This window comes from Acomys minous (assembly GCF_964271855.1).
Source record: "Acomys minous genome assembly, chromosome: 16".
Lineage (NCBI taxonomy): Eukaryota > Metazoa > Chordata > Mammalia > Rodentia > Muridae > Acomys > Acomys minous.
Window position 1 is genome coordinate 60,428,964 of NC_140498.1, and position 25,384 is coordinate 60,454,347.

Consider the following 25,384-nt stretch of genomic DNA (forward strand, 5'->3'; position numbering starts at 1 on the left):
ATTTCCTAGTGCCCACAAGAGCAGGAGACTTTAGCATCTGTCCAAAGTCTTTGGAGCAAATGAGTGGATGGTGGCCACATAACCCTCAGTGTGAATGGACAGTGTTCTGGTCATTCTTGCTGGGCTGGGCAAGCCTTTCACCTGTTCCTAGTTTTTTTTTTTTCCTGGTGTTAAATAATGCTATAGCAGACGTAACTGTGGTTTTACTGGGGCCATCCTTCCCTCCTCCCGGGTACACCCAACAACTCACATATTCTCCCTCATGGTAAATGGGTTTCTTTTCTCCTTCACAGATCCTTCTGTCCCACTGGATCCCATATCAGTTTCTAATTCCTCGTCTCAGATTATCTTAAAGTGGAAGCCGCCCTCCGACCCCAACGGCAACATCACGCACTACCTGGTCTACTGGGAGAGGCAGGCGGAGGACAGCGAGCTGTTTGAGTTGGATTACTGTCTCAAAGGTGAGCACAAGCCGCTGACATGGGGTTGGCTGCACCTCAGTTCTCTTACTCTCGTTTACCTGTTTACCAGGGTGTGTATATACGTGTGCCTGTGCGCACACACACTTGTACTCCATTCTTTCTCACATAAGACACACTTAGAGTGTGTGTGTTCATGTATGTGTATGTTGTGTATAGACGTGTGTAGGTTTGTGTGTATATGTATGTGTGGAGGTCAGAGAGTAACTTCGGATGTATGTCTAAGAATGCTGTCCATCTTGTTTTTAATGTTTTTGCTTGGTTTATGAGGCCGTCTCATGAAGACCAAGCTAGACTTAAGCTCACTATGTAGCTCAGGAGGACGTTAGACTCCCTGCTCCTCCTGCCTCTACCTCCTAAGTGTTGGGCTTATAGGACTATACCATCAAGCCTAATTTATGCAGCACCAGGGATTCAAATCCGGGGGCGCAGGGGTGCTAACAGTGTACCAACAGATTTATACTGCCAACCCACTTCTTTCTTTGAATTGAAAGTATTTTTATTCTATTTATTTATTTGCCTAGTCTCTCTCTGTGCGTGGGCATGCATGTGCCATGACACATGTGTGGAGGTCAGAGGACAGCTTACAGGACTTTGTTGTCTTATCAGCCATGTGGGTGCCAGGGGTCAAACTCTCATCTGCTTAGGCATGGAGGCGTGCTCTTTTACCTGCACTCACCGTCTCCCCGTGCACACACACATCTTCAGACATTGCACATGGACACACACTCACACACACACACACACACATCTTTAGATATTTCTCATGGACTCACACTCACCATGTCCCCAGTGCGTACACACATTTTTAGGCATTGCACAAGGAGTCACACTTATCTTCTCCCCAGCGCGCACACACACATCTTTAGATATTGTTTGGGGATCTATACTTGACATCTCCCAGTGGAAACCGACATTTTTAAACCTTGCACATGGATCCATACTCAGTAATCTCCAACGCACGCACACATATTTTATATTGTACGTGGATTCATACTCTGGAGGCTGCTGAAAATCTGATGCAGCACTTCCCCAGAGTGTCCAAAGCCCTGGGTTCAGTCCCCAGCACTGCAAATCAAACAAGGACTAGGTATAATGGTGAAACACATTCAATGCTTCATTCACCCACGAGCCTTACAGTGGATAGACATATATTAAATATCGAAATTGGAGTAATAAATGTTTTCATTGTTTCCTTGTGATAGAAACATTCAAGGTCTTTTCAGTACTGGTTGTACAGGCTGACGTGTGTGTGTGTGTGTGTGTGTGTGTGTGTGTGTGTGTGTGTGTGTGTCTGTGTGTAGAGGCAAAGTGGACAAGATTTATGATGTAGCAGTTCCATAAAGTGTCCTGAAGTTGCCTTGCATGGTTACTATATTGTATATTATATATTTCAAAATAACTGAAAATGGGTTATCAAAAAAGAAACCTAGGGGACATCAAGATGGCTTAGTGGATAGATGTACTTGCTGCCAACCCTGATGACCTAAGATAGATGTCTAGGAGCTAAATAGTGCAGCGAACTTACTCCCCAAGGCTATCATTTGACCTCTAGCCACCGTGGCACACGCATACACACGCATACTAAATCTATTAAAACAAAATGAAAAGTCACAACCCACCATCAAATCAGAGAAGGTAAAAGTTTGCCCTTCTTTCAGTTGGTTGCTTTTGTTTTTGATCAGAATAACTGTTGTTTCGGTTAGCGATATCCTTTTGCCTGTGACCTTGTTGAAGCAGGCCAAGGGGGCTGCTGGAGAGGTGTGGCTGAGGTCTGCGCTTGGATCCACCCCTGGCCTGGCATCTGGTTTTGGCTAAGTCATGCAGCAAGTAGTCTGTCTCCTTTTGTGGAGAAGGGGAGGAGGACAGATGACTCCTGGGAACTGTCCCAACTCTAAGATCATGTGCTATATGCATGCCTATGACATCATCCCTGCCTGGGCCAGGATCACCAGCTTGATTTATCTCTTTGCATACTTTATATAACTTGAGAGTAAGTCCAGGCCTGGGCTCAGCTCTGACCTGTTGGCTCTACATTTGAGAACATGAAACCACTAGGTAGCAATGCTTCCGGCAATGCCGAAGCTCTGCTTTTTGTTCTGTTAAAAACAAAAACAAAGACAGTAACTTTAAAAAAAGTTGATTTTGCCATTGTTTGTTTTAAACAAGGTTTCATGTGGTCCAGGCTGGCCTTAAACTCATGATGGAGCTCAAAGATGACCCTGGTCATCCTGTGGCAGTCGCTGGAGTGCTAAGATGACAGGTGTTCTCCACTAGGCCAGGCTAACCACAGCAAACTTTCATTCAGCAAAGGGAAATTCATGATTACAGGGGCTGAGCATGTAGTTGGGCCGGTAGAGAGTTTCCTAGCATGCAGGAAGCCCTGGGCTCTATTCCCTGCACCACACAGACCCCTTGTGGTGGCAGAGGCCCGTGATGGCAGCATTTGGGAGGTAGAGACAGGAAGGTAGGGTACTTACATCATCCTTACCTGGATAGCAAGTTGTAGTCCATTCTGAAGTATGCGAAACAAGACCAAAACCACCTTAAATCCACGAATACCATAGGATTGTTTAAAGATGGTGATGTGTGATCATCACAGAATTTAATCGCACATGCATGTTTATGTGTGTCTGTACATGTGTATGTGTATGTATGTCTGTATATACGCATGCATGTTTCTACTTGTGTTTGGAGTCTGACCAAGCCGTCTCTCCAGTGTGTTCATACACATTTTTAAATGTTCCATACTCTGCTGGAAGCATACGTAGGGCTGTATTTGAAGTTCATATCAGGAGTCTTTGTCTGTGGCTCTTCACCTTGTTTTTTTTAGGCAGGGTTTCTCATTGAAAGAGATGCTCGCCAATTTTGCTATACTGGCTGGTCAGTGAATTCCAGAGATCCTTCTGTCTTTACTTTCCCAGCACTGAGGAGTAAGATGTGCATTATTATGTCTTTTTTTTTTTTTTTGAGACAGGGTTTCTCTGTATAGCCTTGGCTATCCTGGACTTGCTTTGTAGACCAGGCTACAAAGTATAGAGTGTGGTGGCCACGTTAGGAGGGAATGGGACGTCAGTGTTGAGTGAGGACAGAGCTTTGGTTCAGATGAGAAAGTTCTGGAAATGGGTAGAGGTGATGGTTGTGTCACACTGTAAACAGGCAGTGCTACTAACTGTATACCTACACATGATTTCAATGGTAACATTTTATGTTATGCTTATTTAGCATAATTTCACCAATAAATACATTAAATAACCAGTAGTAGCTTTCTATTAGTGTCACAAATTGATTTTTTTGAAAAAAATGTGATAAATATGGAGCTAAGGAAATGATGCTGCTTAAAATGTTTGCTGTATAAACAGGAGGACCTGAGTTTGGATCCTCAACTATGTAGAAAAGCACTGGCTTTGGTGGCATGCATTTGTAACCATCATACTGGGGTGGGAGAGACAGGCTGATCCCATGAGTGTGCTGGTCAGCTAGCTTAGCAAGTGGTGAAGTCCAGGTTTAGTGAGACACTCTATCTCAATAAATAAGATGGAGGTCTGGCAAGACTAAATTGAATCCCTGAAACCAACATCTTAGAAGGAGAAAATAGATTGCTGAAAGTTACTTTTGACCTTCACATGTGTACCCTCACTGGTTCCCCTCCCATAAATTAATTTAATAATAATAATAATAATAATAATAATAATAATAATAATATAATAATAACAACAACAACAACAACAACAACAACAATAAAAGCTGAAAAAATAAGTGTAGAAGACACTTTATACTAGCCTCTGGCATCTCTTTTCATCTACATGGTTGAGAGTACACAGGTAAAGTTGACATAAACATAGCCTCACAGAGTGCACACAAAACAAAAACACATAGCAGCTCTGGGACTCCCTGTGTTAGCAAACTGTAATTTGATTCTTTGGGCAGGTGTGGAAGGAAGAGTGAGAGGCCAGGCCAACCCAGAGTGAGCTCAGTGCCAGGCCGGATAACAGGGTGGACCCCTGTCTCCAAAAGTGAGAAGAGGTCTGAAGACATGACTTGTGATAGAGTGCTTGCCTGGAACCCCTAATGAGGGGCCGTGGCTGTGACCTAAGGAATGACACCCAAGTTCCACCTCTGGCCTAAATATGTTCATGCATGTGCATACACACACACACACACACACACACAGAGGCACACACAAACTTGAGCCTAGGCTCTATTATTCTGTTCTGCCTGTTGTAGAATGCACTGTGCTGCTGTGTATTTATGTGTAGTGTATGCATGCGGAGTATGCTTTGTGTAATGTGTGTGTCTGTTTATATGTATGTATGTATGGTATGTGTGTGTGTTGTGTATTCTAGGGGAGACTTGAAGCCCCTCCTCTGCCTCTCCCTAGGGCTGAAGCTACCCTCACGGACCTGGTCCCCACCTTTTGAATCCGATGAGTCTCAGAAGCACAACCAGAGTGAGTATGGCGACTCGGCCAGCGAGTGCTGCTCGTGCCCTAAGACCGACTCTCAGATCCTGAAGGAGCTGGAGGAATCTTCGTTCAGGAAGACCTTTGAGGATTACCTGCACAACGTGGTTTTTGTCCCCAGGTCAGAACTCTGCACGGGCTGCCTCTCTTTCTGTTTGTTAGCTTGCCGTGGGAGCGGCTGACTTCTTAGGGAATGAAGTGATTGCGCTCTGGAGACTGTGTGTGTGTTGGGGGGGGGGGGGGGGAGAGGCTGAGCTCAGTCATGGGCTTGTGCTTGGAGGGAAACCAGGCTTGTTTGCTGTTGGGGAGATGGCTCAGTTAGGAAAGAATTTGCTTAAAGAGCACAAGGACCTGAGTTTAGTCCCCAGAACCCACATTAGAAAACAGGTGTGTCCTTACATTCCAAGCACTAGGGAGGCAGAGACGAGGATTCCTGGGCCTTTCTGCCAGCCAGACTGGTCTAGCTAGTAACATCGGTGCCAATGAGAAACTGTCTCAAAAAAAAAAAAAAACAAAAAAACAAAAAACAAACCAAGGTGCACATCATCTGAGGAACTACAGCCAAGACTGTCCTCTAGCCTCACAAGCACATTCACACCTACCTGCTCACACGTGCACTTTCACATATGTTCACAAATACATGCGAGCCACATGTACACGTCTACATGTGTGTGCATGCACACACAAATGCACCTGTGGGTCACATTTGCATGTATACATGCATGCACATACGCACACACACATGCCTGTGGTCACAAGTGCACGTGCACATGTGCGCGCGCACACACATACACAAATACATCTGTGGGTCACATGTGCCTGCACACATATGTATGCATCCACACATACAAATATTCCTGTGGGTTAGAAGTTTCTTCTTTTTCTTGTTCCTAATTTGAGCTGACAACAGCAGCAGACATGTGTGGCTGGAGGGGTCCATCGCAACTACATGTTTTACAGGATGGTGGAGCTGTTGCTAGCAGGAGCTCTGGAAGCCGTCTCTGTGGGTTCTCCAGTCTTATATGTACTGGTTTGAGCAACTTACTGCACTGCTCTGTGCCCCAGTTTTCTCTTCTGTACAATGGACACAGCAAAACTGACCTTTGGTGTCTCCAGTGGATAGGTTCCAGGATCCTGAGGTTACCCAACAGACTCTCAAGTCCCTTATGTAAACACCGTAATGTCTGCACAGAGCCCTGCTGCCACCTTCCCAGACTAAGTCAACTTTAGATAACTTATAATATCTTCAGACAATGCACATGATGTATAAACAGTGGTTACACCATATTGTGTAACATGGGGACGACGACGACGACGACAAGAACAAACTTTTATACGTTCAGTATCCAGACTCAGCTTTGCAGAGTCACTGTTTGACAACTTCATCTATGCACACAATGTATCTTGATCGTATTGACCCTCAGCTTCCCCCTTATACTTCCATCAACATGTCTGCCTCCTTCATGTTGTTGTTCTCCTCTTCCTTCTCTTCATTTTTTATGACTCATTAAGCCCAGTTAGTTCTGCCTGCTAGTACGGCGGGCGATCTTGAGCTTGACTTGGTGCGGGTCTTGTTCAGGTAACCAAAGCTGCCCTGAGTTTATAAGTGCAATGACCATGTCATACCTGGAAGACAGCACCGCATAGCACTCTGCCATCCTCCAGCTCTGACATTCTTTCTGCTTTCTCTTCTATGATGTTTGTTCACTGAGCCATGGTAGTGGGCTTGATACAGAGTTCCCATCTGGGGCCGGGCACTCAACAATCACTTATTCTCAGCACTTCCATCAGCTATGAGTGTCTGCCCCGTGAAAAAAGAAATGTCTTTGGCCAGGGTTAAGAGTAGCACTAATATATGTGCATAAACATATATATATATTTCAAGGGCAGTTTGACAACACGTTTATTTAGCAAGACAACAGGGGTAGGCTCCCCATTATGGCCTGTGACTTCCTGAGACAGGCTTTTGAACAGGTGTACACATCAATTCTCTCCTGTGGAGCAAGCCTCATGCCCCTGAGAATCGTTGGTTACATCTTGTAATAGTCTCGCCACTGTTGCATTCGTGGATGTATCTTGCCTGACAGGTCTACAGATAGTTTTGATCCGTAGTTAGTTGAACCCAAGAATGTAGATCCTGTAGATCCCATGGGCTAATTGTAATTGTTCTTTGTATTTTAAGGTTGTAAACCTGAATGACTCACACAGGGACTCTGAACATTGGCATTGCATACTTGGATCCAGGCTACTCCTTTGTAGTAGGACCCATCCTGGACATTGTAGGGTGGTGACCAGCATTCTTCGTCCCCAATTAGATGTTTCCAAGAATATAAGATTTGGATATGCCCACTGCTGAGCTTTTTTGTGCTTTTCCATCTTTGTCTCCTCTGAAATTCTTCATCAGATTTCTTCCTTGCCCACCTACCTCTCGAATTGGATGCAATTTTTCATTTCCAGGGCACATCAAGGTCTATGAAAGTCTATATTGGGACCAAACAAAGTTCTAATGTCCATCAGCACTTTCCAGAACCAGCATCATGTTAATTTTTTTCCTGCTTTATAGTATCTTCTGCCGTAACTGAGTTCATAATGCTGGGTTGGAAGATGGTTTGCAACACGCTTGCTGTGAACCCATGAGGACCTGAGTTCCATCCCTAAAATTCATGTTAAAAGTGCCGGGACCCCTGGGCCCAAATCTGCCTATCATAATGTTCTACTTGTAGGCTTCTAGGACCCTCTGGATCCTTCTACTTTGCCATTCTCCCATGCTTCTCTCATCTAGAGTCCCACTAGAATGTCCCCCCCTCTGTCCCAGTTTCCTGGTAAGTGAAGGCTTTCGTGGGACATGCCCCTTGGGCTAATATGCAGATATAAGTGAGTATATAGCATTTGAGAGGAAGGGCAGCAGGTTACCAAGAAGAGACTTGATACCCTATGAGCATATACAGGGGGAGGTAATCCCCCTCAGGAACAGTCATAGGGGAGGGGAATAAGGGGGAAAAGAGAAAGGAGGGAAGAATGGGAGGATACAAGGGATGGGATAATCATTGAGATGTAACAAGAATAAATTAATAAAGGGAGAAAAAAAAAGCAAAAAAAAAAAAAAGTGCCAGGAGTGGTAGCGCTTGCAAAGAATCTTATTGCTAAGAAGATGAAGACCTTAGGTCTATGGGGATCAGTGGCTGGCTGTGTCAGCCAACTTTCTAAATTCTAGCCCAGTGAGGCTCTGTCTCAGAAGGTCCTCTAGCCTACACACACACACACACACACACACACACACACACACTCACACACCAAACAAAAAACAAAAACAACCAAACCAAAAAAAAAAAAAAACCAAAAAAAAAACCAAAAACCAAAAAAAACCCTGTAAAGTGCAAAGACCTAAATGACACCCGACTTAGGTAAATGGCTGAGTTGCTTATGGCTGCGTGTAGTCATATTTGACATGCATAGGAATAGCATTGGGTGAAGTCCTTTCCTCTCACTCTTTCTTCTCTTTAGCTGGATTCCCTGAACTTGAGGAAAAATACAGTTCTTTCCCACTGACCAATGACGGGCAGTTCTTGTATTACTATCCTTTTTGTTACTACAGAAAAATACCTGAGATGGATGCATTATAAAGAAAAAAAGATTGATTTCACTCACAGTTTTAGATCTGCCAGCTTTGGTGATATATCAAGGGAGATGCCATCAAAGTAGGAGGTGTATTATGTTGTGAGAGAGGAAGCTGTGTAGACTAGTGTGGAGCCAGCAATGAGCTTTGCCAGGCCCTTCCTCTTAAAGAGCCTACTACGTTCTCTTATTCCTATACCAAGGACCAAATCTTCAGTAGATGAACTTGGAGAAAAACAAAGTCAAACCACATTACAAACATATCAGTGCTCCTTTTTTTTTTTTTGAGGGAGTATTAGCTCAAGTGTGTCAGTTGAAATTCTGTCCTCAAAGTGATGAATTTTGTTTTCACAGAAAAACCTCTTCAGGCAGTGGTGCCGAGGACACTAGGTATGACTCAGCCATGGGACATCCATATGGCCCCTGTGGCTGTTTAGTCAGTGTGTGTGTGTGTGTGTGTGTGTGTGTGTGTGTGTGTGTGTGTGTGTGTGTGTCTAGTCTAAAACCTTAGGGATTTCTGGGCCTTTTTATTTTTTGCATGTGGCAAACTGCAGCTCTTGAGACTGGATGCTTCTTCACAAATCCCCCAATTAAACACCTTCACTGGGAAGTGGAATCTGGGCATGAATGTGGGAAAAATTTTTAACTAACATACTCTTCCTAAAATGTGTGATCAATGGCACACTTTCTAGGTCCTTCCTCAGTGAGTCATTTTCCAAGATAACACGGAGAACCCCTTTCTTGAGGGGAAAAAACAAAACAAAACAAAACAAAAAAACAACCTTCTCTGACCAAGGCTGAGAGCAGTACAAATTTAATGCTATAAACACTATTGCTTAGAAAGCTGCATGACTGTGATCTATGGCTTCCCTAGCTGTGACCTTGTTCACAGTAGGATCGACTGATCTATCTATCATCCATCTATCTATTATCTATCTATCTATCTATCTATCTATCTATCTATCTATCTATCTATCTATCTATCTCCAGGCCTGATGTGACCTCTAGTGGCCAATTTGAGTAAAATTTGTTGTCAGTGAGAGTCTACAATTTTGTGGCCCTCATCCTAACCTGGATTTCTCATCTTACTTGATGTTTGGGGATAGATTACTCAGTGGGGTGAGGAACACCCTGGGTAAGGTTGGATGCCAAACTCTGCCCACTCCACAGCAGGGACATCCCAGCCTTCCAAAGCAGTGATGGAGGCATTCTCTGCTTGAGGCTACTGGTTTAGTGTGGGATTGTTGGATAATAAAGCCATGTTTCTGAGTGGAGTTCAGAGGGCTTGGTTGATACTCTTCCTCAGGAGTCATTCACTAACACAGTGGTTTTTAATTTAATATAATGTTTAAGGATTTACTTAATTTATATTTTATTGTGTATGGATGTCTTGCATGTATGTGTCTGGTGTCAGTAGATGCCAGAAGAGGGCATTGGATTCTCTGGGACTGGGGTTGTGAACAGTTGTGAGCTACCAGGTAGATGCTGAGAACTGAACTGTCTTTGTAAAAGAGCAGCCAGTGCTCCTAACTACTGAGCCAGCTTTCTTCTTCTTCTTCTTCTTCTTCTTCTTCTTCTTCTTCTTCTTCTTCTTCCTTATAGAATTCTTTTGGGATACAGGCATACCTTAGATATCTCACCTTGTGGGTAAAGCAGTCAAGACAATGTAGCACGTAAGGAAGTCACACAAAGGCTTTGGTTTCATAGTGCATATAAAAGTGTTTTTGGGGCTAGAGAGATGGCTCAGTGGCTAAGAGCACTTGCTGTCCTTGCAGAGGATTGGGGTTCAGTTCCCAGCACTCATATTGGCTCACAACTACCTGTAACTGAAGAGTCAAGGAATCTGTTGCTTTCTTCTGGTCTCTGTGGCCACTGTACACAAATGTATACCCTTCACGTAAAAGAAAATAAAACTTAAAAATTTATATTCACACTATACTGTAATCAGTGTGCAATTGCAGATATCTTTTAAAGCAACCTTTAATTAATCTATTAGATTTATTTAAAATAATTTACTGAACTGGGTGTTTTAGTGCATTTGGTAGATTAATTGTGTAGCATGCGCCAGGCCTTGACTTCAATCTCCAACACCCTAAGAATGAAGTAAAATAAAATAAAAGTAGAGAAAGTAAAGACAGAGTTCAATATCTGCTGAGAAAAAAGTAATAAGGTAATGTTTAGTCTCTCAGCCTGCAGAAATGAGGTGAAATGAGACATAGAGGACTGGCTGAACCCACAGCACTGCAGAAATAAAACAGTGAATGCAGCGGAGTAAAGTGTCTAGCTCAGTATCTAGCAGTGCAAGATTATAATACATTACAAGAAGATAGAGCAAAGACCCAATATCCAGTGCTGCAAAAGTAAAGTTTAATTTCCAACACTACACAAATCAAATAAAAACCAAACCTTTAATCCCAGCGCTCGAGAGGCAGAGGCAGACGGATTGCTGTGAGTTCGAGGCCAGCCTGGTCTACAGAGTGAGTCCAGAACAGCCAAGGCTACACAGAGAAACCCTGTCTCAAAAGATCAACAAACAAACAAACAAACAACAACAACAAAACCAAAACAAACAAACAAAAAAGAAAATAGGAAAATGGTTAATGGTTAAGTGAGGGATGGATCTTGAGTTAACTGAAATGAGCTTCCTGATAAGTTATTTAGTCCCAGTTGTCAGCCCTAAACACATATACATATGAGTAATGCTACCTGGGCTCCCTAGGTTATAAATGTGTGTGTATACAAACACATATATATTTCTATAATCTATATAGGTCACAATAATAATTGACATAGGTTATATAGGATATATGTAATACATGTATATAAAACGTATTGTGTCAATAATAATTAAAGAGGAGAAGGTATTATGAGAGTGGTTCACATGAGAGAAGTTGGTGGAAATGATGTAATTTCTAGTACTCATGAAATTCTCAGAAAATAAGTTTTGTCTTTTTTTTTTTTTTAACCTTTCTTTTTTTTAGAAGCACATGCACCATTTGGAGGAGAAAATCCTAATGTTGAGTGAGGAAACCAAACAAAACAGAAATCTCATTCTTCCTAACACTTTTTAGAGGAGTTTATTTTTTATTTCTGTGTATCTGTGCCAGCATACGCCATGGGTGTATAGGTGCTTGAAGAAGCCAGAAGGGGGTGTCAGATCCTGTGGAGCTTTTGTGAGTGGCTTGATATGGGTGCAGGGAAATGAACTCAGGGCCTCTGCATGTTCAGGAAGCTCTCTCAGCTGCATGCCTTAAGGGAAGTACTCAGTGAGTGTTTCCCAACAAACAAGTGTACCATGCAGGGGCTGGGCCCTCCTCCATTTTATAAGCAAAAGTAACTGTGCAGAGGTAGCAGTGGGTCATGGGAGTTGTGAAGGATGTACATTTTCCCATATACTTTCTTTTCTGCAGTTCTTAATGTGTCAGCTCTCAGCATTTATTTTCTATGCCTCCTTAAGGGGCAGGGGCCAACTGGGCAGGTATTTCTTTTTCTCACTGTAACCCCAGCGATAAGATTTTATTACCAAGAATAGATGCTTCATCTCTCAAGTTCCACCGTGTTCTCCATGTACAATGCGTGTTTGCATGATAATGTGGAGCCTGGGATAATGGATCAGTTAGTGAAATGTTTGCCCTACAAGCATGAGGAACTGAGTTAAAAAAAAAAAAATAAAGCCTGGAGGCTGGAGAGGTGGCTCAGTGACTAAAAATGCGTACTGCTTTTGCAGAGGACCTGAGTTCAGTTTCTAGCACACACACCACTGGCTCACATCTGCCTGTAACTCCAGTTTCAGGGGATCTGATGACCTCTTCTGGACTCTAAGAGTAGTTGCAGTCACGTGCATATCCCTACACACGTATACAAATACTTAAAAATAAAACCAATCTTTAAAAAGAAAAGGCCCAGCATGGTGACTCATGTTTGTAATCCCAGTGCTGGGGAGATGAAGCCAGGTGGTTCCCTGGGTCTTGGTGTCCAATCAGCCTATCCTCCTCAGCGAGTTCTAGGCCAATGAGAGACATTGTTTTAAGGAAAAAATACAAAAGGTAGACAGCACTTAAGGAACAACACGGAGGTTGTCCTCTGGCCTCCTTGTGAATCTGCATACATATGGATGTACACACACACAAACACACGTACACACACACACCCTACAAATTGATTATGTGAGTCTGTACATTGTACCCTTCACCCCCGCCCCCCAAAAGCTACACTCTTTTATGCTTTCCAAATCGTGTTAACTCTGTTCCCTAGTGGCCCATTCTTGAGATGATTGGAAACCTTCAATCAAGCATGCTGAGGGGATATTGGGTTATCACTGGAGCCAAGAACACCCAGACAGTGGGTGTGCCTTCATAGTCAGTGTCTCTGACAAAGCCATCTATTAATCTGTGTCCTCTGCAACTCCACCGTACTCTAGTCCCTTTCTTTTTAATGAACTAAACTTAATTAATTAATTTTCAGTGTCTTTTTGTTTTAAGATGGCGATGTCATGAACCCCATATATGTTCTTTTCCCGCAGGCCATCCCGGAAGCGAAGATCCCTTGATGAGGTGGGAAATGTCACAGCCACCATGCCCACGCTTCCGGATTTTCCCAACATCTCTTCCACTGTTTTGCCAACGATCCAGGAGGAGCACAGGCCATTTGAGAAAGTGGTGAACAAGGAGTCACTTGTCATCTCTGGACTGAGACACTTCACTGGCTACCGCATTGAGCTGCAGGCATGCAACCAAGACTCCCCAGATGAGAGATGCAGTGTGGCTGCCTACGTCAGTGCCCGGACCATGCCTGAAGGTGGGCTTGCTTTCCTCTGGGCTTACACTTTACAAAGTTGGAGAAGCAACTGGCCACAGACCAGTGCTCTGTCCACTACAAAGTGTAGATGTGTTCTTAAAAGTGTTCTCAGTTATTATTTTTGTTTTAAGATGGATATTTTCCTTTGTTATTAAGGTTGACATTGAACTCCTAGGCTTAAGGAGTCCTCCTGACTACTCAGGTGTCTTGACATAATGTCTCAGTTTATTTATTTATTTTTTTCTTGTGATAAAGATCCTTAGACAAAGTAATTTAAAAGAGGAAGGGTATATTTTAGCTCACTGTTCAAAGTACATTTCATGGTGGCTGGGAAGTCAGTTTGGAAGGCGCTTGAAGCAGTTGGTTCCATCACATCTACAGTCAGAAGAAGAAAATAGCCAATGCATGGTGGTGCTCAGCTCCCTTTCTCCATGTATACAGTCTAGGATCCTGAAGGAATGGTGCCACCCAAAGTGGGTCTTCCCAACTCAATTAACATGAATAAGTCAATTCCCCACAGGCAAGCTCCGGCTCCCATCTCACTTGATTCTCGATCCCGTCAGGGTAGCAATTAACATGAGCCATCGCATACCATACCCTAATATTTTCTGCTCATGTATATGTGGAAGCCAAAAACCAACCTTGGGTACCTTTTTTTTTTTTTCAGATGCCATCTACCTTGGTTTTTTGAGACACGATATCTCATGGGCCTGGTACTTGATTAGGTCTGGCTAGCTGGCCAATGAGTTCCAGGGATCTGTCTGTCTGCGTCTTTTCAACATTGAGATTACTAGAACACTGTCTTCCAGCTCTTTTATGTGGCTTCTAGGGATTGAGTTTGGGTTTTCTTGACTGAGCTATCTTCTCACGCCATTCGTTTTATATTTTCTGCTGAAGAAAATAAGTCAAGAAAAATTACATACCAAGCTTTCACCGAGTCTCTTAGCTGTTGTTGATGGCAGGAATGGAGTTTGATTTAAGCCTTTAATCTGAGCCTTTGATTGCTTCTTATAGCTAAGGCAGACGACATTGTCGGCCCTGTGACCCATGAAATCTTTGAGAACAATGTTGTACACTTAATGTGGCAAGAGCCAAAAGAACCCAATGGCTTGATTGTGCTGTACGAAGTGAGCTATCGGCGATATGGTGATGAGGTAAGGATTCGGGTACCTATTCTGGGGAGATGGGAACGAATGTCTACTCACTCCAAACAGGCACCAATGACAGACCAAAGTAAGGATACTTCCAGAGTCCAAGTTGGTGAGCCAATGACTTTTTATTGGGGGTTATTTACAGTAGCATGGGTGCGGACTTATAGGTGCAGAGATGTCTCAGTAGCAGGTGTAACACCAAAAACCATCTCCCAGTTTGGATGCTGTCTCATGGAAGATGGAACCCTGGAGCTCTTGGCAGGACTTTGCAGACAGCTCTCCCAGTCAGAATCTCCTCTCCTCAAGAAGCCCTTCTGTTTATTTAACCTTAGGGAAGGTGAGAACTTGTGAATCCCAGAAGTTTCAGGGACTTCCTGAAACTGTCAATGGTTGACTTACTGAGCCTTACAGAGTCCCCTTTAGAGCTTTCTGAGTCTTAGGAACTTCCTTCCAGATCGGAATGTTTTATTTTGTTGGAAGTTGCTACACAGTACTGAGCAGGAACTTTCTAAGTTTCTCAAGTTACCCAATGCTTCCTACATCAGATGCTGTGTTATTAGAGTTCAAAGTTTTGATACATGTTTTCCCAGGGAGATGGATAGAAATGCCAATTCAGAATCCTATATTTCCTTTATCAGTTAAATTCTTTAAATTAAATTTAATTATGTGCGGAAAGGTAGGGGAGTGTGTGGCCATGCTATAACCTGCTTGAGGAAGCCAGAGGACAGTTTTCTAGAGTCAGCTTGCTCCTTCTTCTGTGTCGGTACTGGCGATTGAACTTAGGTCATTGGGCTGTGCCAAAAGTACTTTTACTCACTGAGCCATCTTGTCCACCTGGGTTTTCATCATATTTGTGTGTGGATTTTCAGCTGTGTCCTTCAAGCTGGGTGATGGGCTGTTCACATTTCTGTCTTTTCTCACAGGATGAGGCTCATTCCGTTTTAGAGAAAGATCTTTTTTTCTGTGCTTTCTTGCTATACCAGACACTGTGGGGGTTGATGGGAGGGTAAAGAGATAGTAATAATCCAGTAGAAAATCTGAAGTAGCTAAGAGCTACTATAGGGCCCACTCTGAGCTGACACTCGGATGTTACAGCTGCCTCTAACCTGCCAGAGAGCCTACTGAGTGCTGAGTACTCACCTTTCACAAGGATGCTGTAGGTCAGAGCCGGGTACTCGTGTTTGTGCAGCTTACTAAGTGAGCTATCTCCCTAGGGCCTGTACCCTCATTTATTGGACATGTTGGGCTCTGAAATCAGATAGAATTCACAAGCTTAAAGATTTGCAAGTATGCTAATGTAGTCACATGTAGTTTACATATACATTGGCTCTGTAATCATAAGTTGTTTTCATTTGCCTCATAGTGTCTTTCTCCCCATAGCCTCTGGAATTATAATTCATTATAGCTACATAGACAGATAGATAATTTCATGATTGAACTATAATTTATTTTCAGATACATTTAATTTTTCCATTGTACCCTGAAGGCAACATGAACCCTATGTAAATGTCACTGTGAGCCAGTAAATATTTATAAAAACAGATGGTTTTTACCGAGGAGTTGATCTGTGTGCCAGAATGTGCCCCTAATAAAGCAAAAGTGACTTTGTGAAACTTCAAAATTTATAGTAGAATATAATAAATTCTCATAAGTAGATAGGACTCCTCTAAGGATCATTTCCTTCTGGGACTACGTCTCCTTTTGACACCTAAAGGTGGCACTTTATCAATGACTCAGAACATGGAGTCAGGACCCCATGGACTTCAGGACAGATCTGCAGTCCGTCCTTCCTTCCTTCCTTCCTTCCTTCCTTCCTTCCTTCCATTTCTTTATTTCTTCCCTCTCTCCCTCCCCCCTCTTGCCTTCTCTCTCTCTCTCTGCCCTCTCTCTTTCTTTCTTAAGACTTACTTTACTTACTTTTATTTGTGCATACCACATGTGTGTATATAGCTGTGTGAATATGTGCCACCTGTGTTCAGGTACCTGGATCTCCTCGATCTAGACTTGCAGGGGGTTGTAAGTCGCCCAACATGGGCAATGAAAAACAACCTTGGACCCTTCGCAAGAGCAACAAGTAGTCTAAAGTGCTGAGCCATCTCTCCAGCCTCAGCTTCTTTACTTCTTTACTTCTGATCAAGTTTCTCTGCCCATTTCCCGCCCCCCCCCTCTCTGTGTGTGTGTGTGTGTGTGTGTGTGTGTGTGTGTGTGTGTGTGTGTGTGTGTATTTTCTGCAAGCACGTATATAATGTGTGCTCTTTGTTTGGTGTGTCTGTTCCTATGTGTTTCCCTGTGTGTGGCATGTCTATGACTCTGTGTGTATCTGTGCATATGGTATGTATCTGTGCGTCTGTGTGTTGTGTGTGTGTGTGTGTGTGTGTGTGTGTGTGTGTGTGTGTCTATATGTTGTGTACCTATGGAAAGCATATATGTTCCAGATGCGTGCAGGAGCCTAACTGTGATGTGCCCACCTGGGAGGGATGTGCCTGGGTGTGCCAAACTCAATTTGCCACCTTCTCTTTTCTTCCAGGAGCTGCACCTCTGTGTCTCACGGAAACATTTTGCCCTGGAGCGGGGCTGCAGGCTTCGAGGGCTCTCCCCAGGAAATTACAGTGTTCGCGTCCGGGCTACCTCCCTGGCAGGCAATGGGTCCTGGACAGAACCCACCCATTTTTACGTGACTGATTATTGTAAGTCTTGATAGCAACCTTAAGTGATTGGATCTCTGCTTGGTGCTTTAGGAAGGTTCGAACATTTTAGAGACTGACCCTGATGGAAGCTACAGACGCTTCAACTTTGGGTCAACCAGCCGTAGGTGTTTGTCGACCCTTTCTACCTGCAGTTCACACCCAAATAAAAGTCTAGACATGCCCACGCAGGACTTATAACCCCAACTTAGGAGGATGGTACTAAGCAGGTCCCTGGGGCTCACTGGCCAGTCTAACCAATCAGTGAGCAGAGAGATCTGTGTTCATTGAAAGACCTGGACTCAAAGAATAAGGTGACAAGCAAGGAGGGGCATATGGGAGCTTTTGAAGCTGGGGAAGGAAAATTGGAAATGATACACTTTTATTCTAAACTTAAAAAGAAAAGAAAAGAGAAAGAAATGACTCAGCACTTGGGAGGCAGAGACAGGCAGAGTTTCAGGCCATCCTGGTCTACATAATCAGTTCCAGGTTAGTGAGGGCTCCGTAGTGAGATCATGTCTCAAAAAAGCAAAACCAAAAAACCAAAAAACCAACACAAAACAAGACAAAGACCCAAAAATCCCCAAACAGGGAACATGAGAGAGGGAGAACTTGATGTTGACCTCTTTGCCTCCATAGGGAAATAGTGTGTACACACACACACACACACACACACACACACACACACACACAATCATACTCGCACTAATAATAAAAAAGTGTATATACTTTAATATCGTAAATCACTGGAGTGGATATGATTAAGATACATCATATACACATGTATGAAATTGCTAAAGAATGCATTGGGATTCTAAAAGAATTTACAATTATAATTTTCATAATTTTTAAGAGAGCGCTTTGTCCTGATTCGAGCCTCCTTTCTCATACAGAAGAGAAGAAGAGGCAGGGCATGCAAAGGCATATAACCAGACCACGATCATTTCTCGAGTCTCATTCAACCACGAGCATTCACAGATATATTCTGTGGGCTAGGAGCCAGTAGGTGCCAGGGAACAGTTTGTTGTCAATTCACAGGAAAGCTCCAAGCGAAATTTCTCAGGACAGAACTGGTGACAGAAGTCACGATGAAACAATAGCCAAGACTTGACACGTGGGCTGGGAGATGGCTCCGTCAATAGAGTGCTTACATTGACCAGCAAGCCCAGGGATCTGCCTGTCTCTGCCTCACAGTGCTTTGAGTGCAAGTATATAACACCAGGTCCAGGTTTTTTACATCGTTTTTAACATGAGTCTCTAACTCAGGTCCTCATATTTAAGCATTCTATCACCTGAGCCATTTCCCACCACTATTTCCTTTCAACTTCATCTGCTTTAAAAAAAAAAAAACAGACAAACAACCAATAAATGGAAACATGAGTCCCCCACGTGCCAGTGAGTTGCCTTGCACCCCAGGTGTAGGGGTCTCCTACTAGAATTCGAGTAGCTTCTCACTGGCCAAGTCCCTGAAGACTCTTCCTGTCCTAGCAGGCATCACTTCCCAATGGCTTCCACATGCTGGGATTTTTCTTTATAGCCCAAGGTGGCCTTGAGTTCATGATTCTCCTGCCTCAGTCCCCCACCCCACAAACAGTAACAGGCGTGAGCTACAACAGCCAGTGTTTAATGGTGGAATTTTTGCTGTCAGTGCACGTGCATGCTAAACATGTACTTTCTTATTCTGTTGCAGTAGATGTCCCATCAAATATTGCCAAAATAATCATCGGACCCCTCATCTTTGTCTTCCTCTTCAGTGTTGTGATTGGAAGTATCTATATATTCCTGAGAAAGAGGTAAGCGATGTGGTGTGCTGGCAAAAGGCTAACAACGGACTCTCATGGGGGGGGGGGGGGAAAACCAATAGCATAAATATCGAGTTAGGCAGAGCTAAGTAAGTGTCTTGTAAGTTTTATTCATAGAAGATATGCTACATGCAGTTAAGGTAATAAGTTTACTATCTAATAAAATCTTTCATGACAGAGTGTCTGTAGCTTACTGATCCTCCGTGCATAGTTCCACTGATTCACTTTAAACCCAGAACCTAATATCTGCAGCCAACTTAGGGTTGTAACCGATGACAAGTGCAGTACAAATGTGCGTCAGTTACTTTTCTGATGCTGTGATGGACCTACCTTGACAGAAAGCAACTTTGGGCAGGAGAAGTTGGTTTTAGCTCAGAGTTCCAGAGGGGAAGCAGTCCACTGTGGCCGGAAAGACCCGGCTCCAAGACTGTGAGGATAGCTCCCTCCCAGTTCATCCAGACGCAGGGAGTGGAGAAAGACTAGAAAGTGGGCCTTGGCTGCGAAAATCTCAAAGCTGGTCCTCAGTAACAGATTTCCTCATCAAGTGTCCACCTCCTAGAGGGTGTATAACCTTCCAAAATGGAACCACCAGAGGGGGTCTAAGTGCTCAGACATATGTGCCGGGGCATTGCATATTCAAGCCACGATGAAGCATAGATAGGGTTGAGTTTTGTTGTTTTACGGTTTTAGGCAGTTTACTGAGTAATGGCTTTCATTATGATGTTTTCATACCACTTCCTTATACATAGTCTCCATTGCCCCCCCCCCCATCTTCTCCAGAAGTAAGCTCTCTTTCTGTTTTCGTGTCATTCAGTATATGTATATATATATCACACACTTTACATATCTATGAAATAAATATACACCATTTTATCTTTACCCCCATTGCCCTTTCTTGTCCTGTCATTCCCCCTTTTTTCAACCTCTTCCTCTACCCTTTTCAGTCCCCCATTTACTGTCATGCTGTTTGTAGGTATATTTTTTTTCCTACATTTAGATTAATTTGCTTAACATGATGGCTTCCAGTTCTGTCTTTGCTCTGTCTGCTCTTGGGCCATATAGCCAAGGTTGGCCTTCAACTTGTGATCATCTTGCCTCAGCTTCCCAAATCCTGGGGCTGCAGGTGTGTGCCACTGCACCTACAGGGATGCTCTAGCATGCCTGGCTTTATTGTGTTTTTTTTCTTCCTTTTATTAAACATTAAGACAAAAGTTAAGTAAGACATATTTAAAAACTCCAAGCAATGCCTATGGCAAATCAGGTAAATTTTAAATAGTGGCAGAACAATTTTTTTGCATGTCACTTACCATGTCATCACTGCAGAACTGACATACTTTTAAATTCCACCTGCTATATTGTTTTAGGGTCCTTTCTGTAAATATGACAAAACCTTTTCACCACACTGAAAGATTATTAATATTTAATATTGCTTTATAATTTTAGTAAAATTAATGGTTACTCCTTAAATGACTGTATGCCCAAATAGCTACACAGAGAGACTAGGAACTATTTCATTATCCTAGAACACAATGCTGTGCAATAATTACTCCATCTGAAACTTCCAAGCTTGTATAGCTTCCTTCCATTCATATTTTCCATATTATACTTGCTTTTTACTCTTATCCTAGGTCTGGCTCATTTCTCCTGGTGTTTTCCAGTCCTTTCTGCCTGGGTCCCTCTTCTCCTTCCTGATCTTTCTCCTCCTCTCACTGGACCAAGATGTCCCACCTTATTCTCTGTATTGCTTAGCATTGCCTAGTTTGCTTTTATTGGCAATACGGGGAACAAATAGTGGCATGTTTACACAAACTTGAGCCAGGAGATACTTAGAATAAACATCACAGTGCATTGCAATGTCTGGATTGAATGCAGATAGTGGGCTGGAGAAATCAGCATTTGAATGAACAAAAGTATACTGTACCCATCCACAAGAACATTATGCCAGCATCGCCAAAAGAACTTGGGTAAAAAAGGGGTTTATTTTTAGTTTACACTTACAGGTCTCAGTCAGGGCAGGCACTTAAGTGGGAACTTGAAGCAGAAACCATGGAAGCAGGCTTGCTTGATGTTTCCTGTCTGGCTCATGTTCAGCTTGCTTTCTCATACAGCCCAAGACCACCTGCCGAGGGAGATGATGCTGCCTACAGTGGGCTGGGCCCTCCTGTATTACTATTTAATAAATCACACTCTCATAGATATATCCTCCAGATCTAGGTAACCTGATCTAGGCAATTCCTCAATTGAGGCTTCACTCAGATGACTCTAGGCTGTGTCAGGTCGACAGTGAAGGCTAGGGCACTAATTAACATTTTTGTCCTTCACTTTCAGTTGACAAAATGTGGAGCAATACATTCATTCCTGATTTGTGGCACAGTGTTTTTGCTTCTTTCTAGTATCCAAAATGCCGTGGGATGCTCAAGCTGGTGTGTCTATTTTTCTCCTCTAGGCAGCCAGATGGGCCAATGGGACCACTGTATGCATCTTCAAACCCTGAATACCTCAGTGCTAGTGATGGTGAGTACCACTTCCTTCTTTGTGGGAAGCCAGAACCCTGCCCTTGGTTTCCTTTGCCGTCACTGTTCAGTCAGATTTAAGGATTGGCTAGCATCCCTGGGAGGGGGAAAACCATCCCAAAGAGGCTGGAGAAGACCCCTTGAGTGATGAGCTTGCCCATATGCCCTTGCTGCAGAGACTCTGCTACTACGGGATGTTAGATCTGTTGTATGGACCTGCTTGGGTGGATCAGTATCACCTATTTGGGTCCTTTAGACTGGAATGTGAGACTAAAAACGTTGTGCCATAGTCTTATAGGAGTGTGTCAAAGGTCAGGGCCCCACCACCAAATCTGTCATTCTTGCTAAGAAGGGAGGAATTAGAAGCCATAATAGGATGCTGAGAGAAGAGTGTTGGAGATGATAAGGTCAAGGAAATGACTCAGTAGGTGAAGACTGGGTTTGACCCATAGTGCCTATGTAAGAAGCTGGGTGCTGTGATGTGTACCTGCCATCCCAGCACTGGGGAAGCAGAGACACAGGGCTTAATGGCAAGTCAGGCTGGCTTAATCTGAGCTGCAGGTTCAGTGAGAGATCATGCCTCAAAAAAAAAAAAAAAAAAAAAGAAGATGGAGAGTGAATAAGGAAGACACCTGATGTCAACCTCTGGCTTTCCTGTGCATGAGCATATAAGTGTACCTGCACATAAAGGCATGTGCACACACAAACGCATAGACAAAAAAGAAGTGAAGATAGGACGGGGCAAATAGGTGCTGGGGGAGTGCTAGGGAGACATTTGCTGGTGGTGGTAGTTGAGTATTAACTGATGTTGATCCTAGCATTGATGCTCATACCACTCCTAACTACCCAAAAGGGCAGTGGATGGACTCTAAAGGGAAGGCATTGCCTGTTTCTCAAGAATTCATCATACAACACTCTCTTCTTAGCACCGTCAAAGTTTGACTTTCATGGCATGAATTTATTTGGCCTGTAGGCTGTTGCCTTGGATAGATAGCCTCACTGACTTGTGTGTTGATTGACAGGTGGGGTGGTCCCAAGGAATAGTCACAGCTACAGGGGGTTAAGTCTTTCTTTCTATGTAGCTTCTCCCCTGGTGCCCTCCCCTAGCATGCTCTGTGGGTTCCTAACAGTAAAGGTGGACTACAAGGCATCTTCTTGCTGAGTCTTATGGACTGAAGAGAATCAGAAGGCCATGAAGGAGGCCAGCGGATAGGCACAGAGAATCTACCATTGTCTAGGAAGAACCGTTAGGCATTGTAGACAATTTTTTGTTTCCAGTCTATTTTAACCTCCTCCTTCCCTCCACCGTTCCATTGGCACTTAGTCAGACAATCCCAATGGGAAGTGTCTAAGTTATTTTTAGTAATTACTGTCACAAAATACTTGACAAAAACAACTTAACAGAGGCAGGCTTCATTTTAGCTCGTATTTGGAGGGTACAGTCCCTGATGGCGGCAAAGTCTTTGCAGCTGGTCCCATGGCATCATAGGTAGAAAGCAGAGAGTGGTGAATGCTGATGCTTGGCACACTTTTTTATTTAGTCCAGAATTCCAGCCTATGGGACTGTGCTGCCCATATTTAGGGTGAGTCTACTTTAATTGTCTTAATCTAAGAGCTCCTTCTAAGACATCCCCAAGGCTGCTTTGCTAGGTGATTTTAGATTCTTTGACATTCCCAATATTAACCAGCTCAGGGACAGAGTCATGCAGTAGCAGGGATCTGGGGTAAGACAGGAAAGATGGGGTTACAGCCTCATCTTAGTGCTTCTGAACCAGGGTCCTAAACCAGATTGTAGCCTCTGTCATCTCTGGTGGTGAAAGAACCTTGTCCTCTCCTGGTTTGTATACCCAATGCCCGACAGGAGTCTTGAATCTCAGAATAAGTGAATATGTATATGTAACTCAAGAAAAAGTTATGGTGGGAGGTGTTTGGGGGGGCCCTTAAGAGGTTGGCTGATAATGCTGTGTAGATAAGTGAAAAGCAGTATTTCCATCTTCTGTGTACGTGCCGGATGAGTGGGAGGTGCCTCGAGAGAAGATCACCCTCCTGCGAGAGCTGGGGCAGGGATCCTTTGGTATGGTGTACGAAGGCAATGCCAAGGATATCATCAAGGGTGAGGCCGAGACCCGTGTTGCAGTGAAGACTGTCAACGAGTCAGCCAGCCTTCGAGAGCGAATTGAGTTCCTCAATGAGGCATCCGTCATGAAAGGATTCACCTGCCATCATGTGGTGAGTCTGGCTGGGATGGTACAAGTGCTCGCTTCCTTTCATATCCTTTGCTTGTTCTGCCTCCACTGCCTAGAGCCACGCAGGAAACAGGGTGTGGACTGATGCTCACCATCTTCATCCCCCATCCTAAAGCGTTGGGGGAGGTGGTAATGTCTCTTCTCCGTTTCATCTTTTCCCAGCTTACCTAGACTCAAACTCTATAACTGTTCTGTCACTTTCTGGAGTCTTCCTTTGCTTTTCAGACTCCACCACTGATGTTTTGTATTATTTTATTTCTTTCCTCTTCTTGGCTCCCCTGTAATCTTAAACCACTTGGAAGCGCACCCTTTTGCACCTGCCCTAATTCTTCTCCCTGGAGCCAAAACAAACCTTCTCAGAGTGGGCTATTTCTTGTTGAGCCTTACATTCTTTTATCCTTATCAAGCATATTTAGTGTCACTTTTTGTGTGAGGTCTACTGCAGAGAGGTGAACAAACTATTCACCCTCTGATAGGAGGGTATTTATGATAGACCAAAGAGAGGACTCCCTTAGAACCAGTGAGTTTATTGTAGTTACTTGGAAGAATATAGGTTTACTTATAGTAGTATGGACAAGATGCATTGGTAGCTGCATCAAAAACAAAACAAAACAAAACAAAACAAAAAACAACAACAACCCTAGCCTGAATGACAACTGGGAACCTGGAGTCTCATAAAAACTGGGATCTCAGTACTCCCTGCACAACTTGAAGGCAGCTTGAGAGATAGGAGAATCTAATCTTTCTAAAGTTTTTACTAAATTTTTCTAAAGCTTGTTGTTGGTGCTTTTGCGAATCTTGTAGATTTTAGGAACTTTCTAAGACTTGTGAATTGTTTGCTTCCTGAACCTTGTAAGTTCTGTTTACTTTTTTAGTCTTAAGGAGCTTCCCTCAAGGATGGAATGCTTCAATTCAGAAGAAAGTGCTATGTATCAACCCCTAAGTGCCTTGCTCTTGCTGATGTTGATGCAGATACCTGAACTCCCTTTTAGATATTCTGTTGTGGGGAGGACAGTTCCCAAACTAGTGGTGGCATTTTAGGAAGGCATGTTAACGGAAATTGAAAAAGAGAGAGGAAGAGGATTGCATACTATATTTGAGCAATGTCTTAAAAGGATGTGAGACTGAACCATGCATACATGGGAGGAAACAGGCTAAGAAAACCCAGGGATACAAAGGTCTAGATGTGGGAACATGATTTATATATGGAGGAACATTATGCAGGTGAGATTTGTTTGGGATGTTGCATATATGAGCGGGTCTGTTTGCTCCCTCACACTAGGGCTGACCATCCAAGCACAGGAGTGACTGTGTGTCACACCAGAGAGTTCATGGGGAATTGAAATACTACCTAGACCCTCTTTGACTCACCTCCATGTTTGTTCTGCAGGTCCGCCTCCTTGGGGTGGTGTCCAAAGGCCAGCCAACACTGGTAGTTATGGAGTTGATGGCTCACGGAGACCTGAAGAGTCACCTTCGTTCTCTGCGGCCGGATGCTGATGTGAGCTGCCTTTATCTCGGTCCCTAGCAGTGTACCTACTCTTAAGTATACCAACCTTGCTAAATGCAATTTTTGACTTTAGAATAACCATGGCTACTGCAATAGATGATACAGATGGCAGCAGAGAGCTAATT

The 25,384-nt window shown here is 43.5% G+C and overlaps 1 protein-coding gene across 3 annotated transcripts in view; it reads left to right on the plus strand.

Annotated features, from left to right (window-relative positions):
- INSR (insulin receptor) overlaps positions 1-25,384 on the plus strand; it is a 130,920-nt gene that overhangs the window by 93,913 nt on the left and 11,623 nt on the right. Inside the window, exons 9-18 of one of the 3 annotated variants that reach the window (XM_084764473.1) lie at positions 294-461; positions 4,861-5,062; positions 8,911-8,946; positions 13,079-13,353; positions 14,368-14,507; positions 17,032-17,191; positions 18,882-18,981; positions 21,437-21,504; positions 23,488-23,732; positions 25,140-25,250. In XM_084764473.1, the coding sequence (XP_084620599.1) occupies positions 294-461; positions 4,861-5,062; positions 8,911-8,946; positions 13,079-13,353; positions 14,368-14,507; positions 17,032-17,191; positions 18,882-18,981; positions 21,437-21,504; positions 23,488-23,732; positions 25,140-25,250 (1,505 nt within the window). Of the gene's footprint in view, positions 1-293; positions 462-4,860; positions 5,063-8,910; positions 8,947-13,078; positions 13,354-14,367; positions 14,508-17,031; positions 17,192-18,878; positions 18,982-21,436; positions 21,505-23,487; positions 23,733-25,139; positions 25,251-25,384 lie in introns of all 3 variants that reach the window. The other 2 variants (XM_084764472.1, XM_084764474.1) reach the window with 2 other exon arrangements.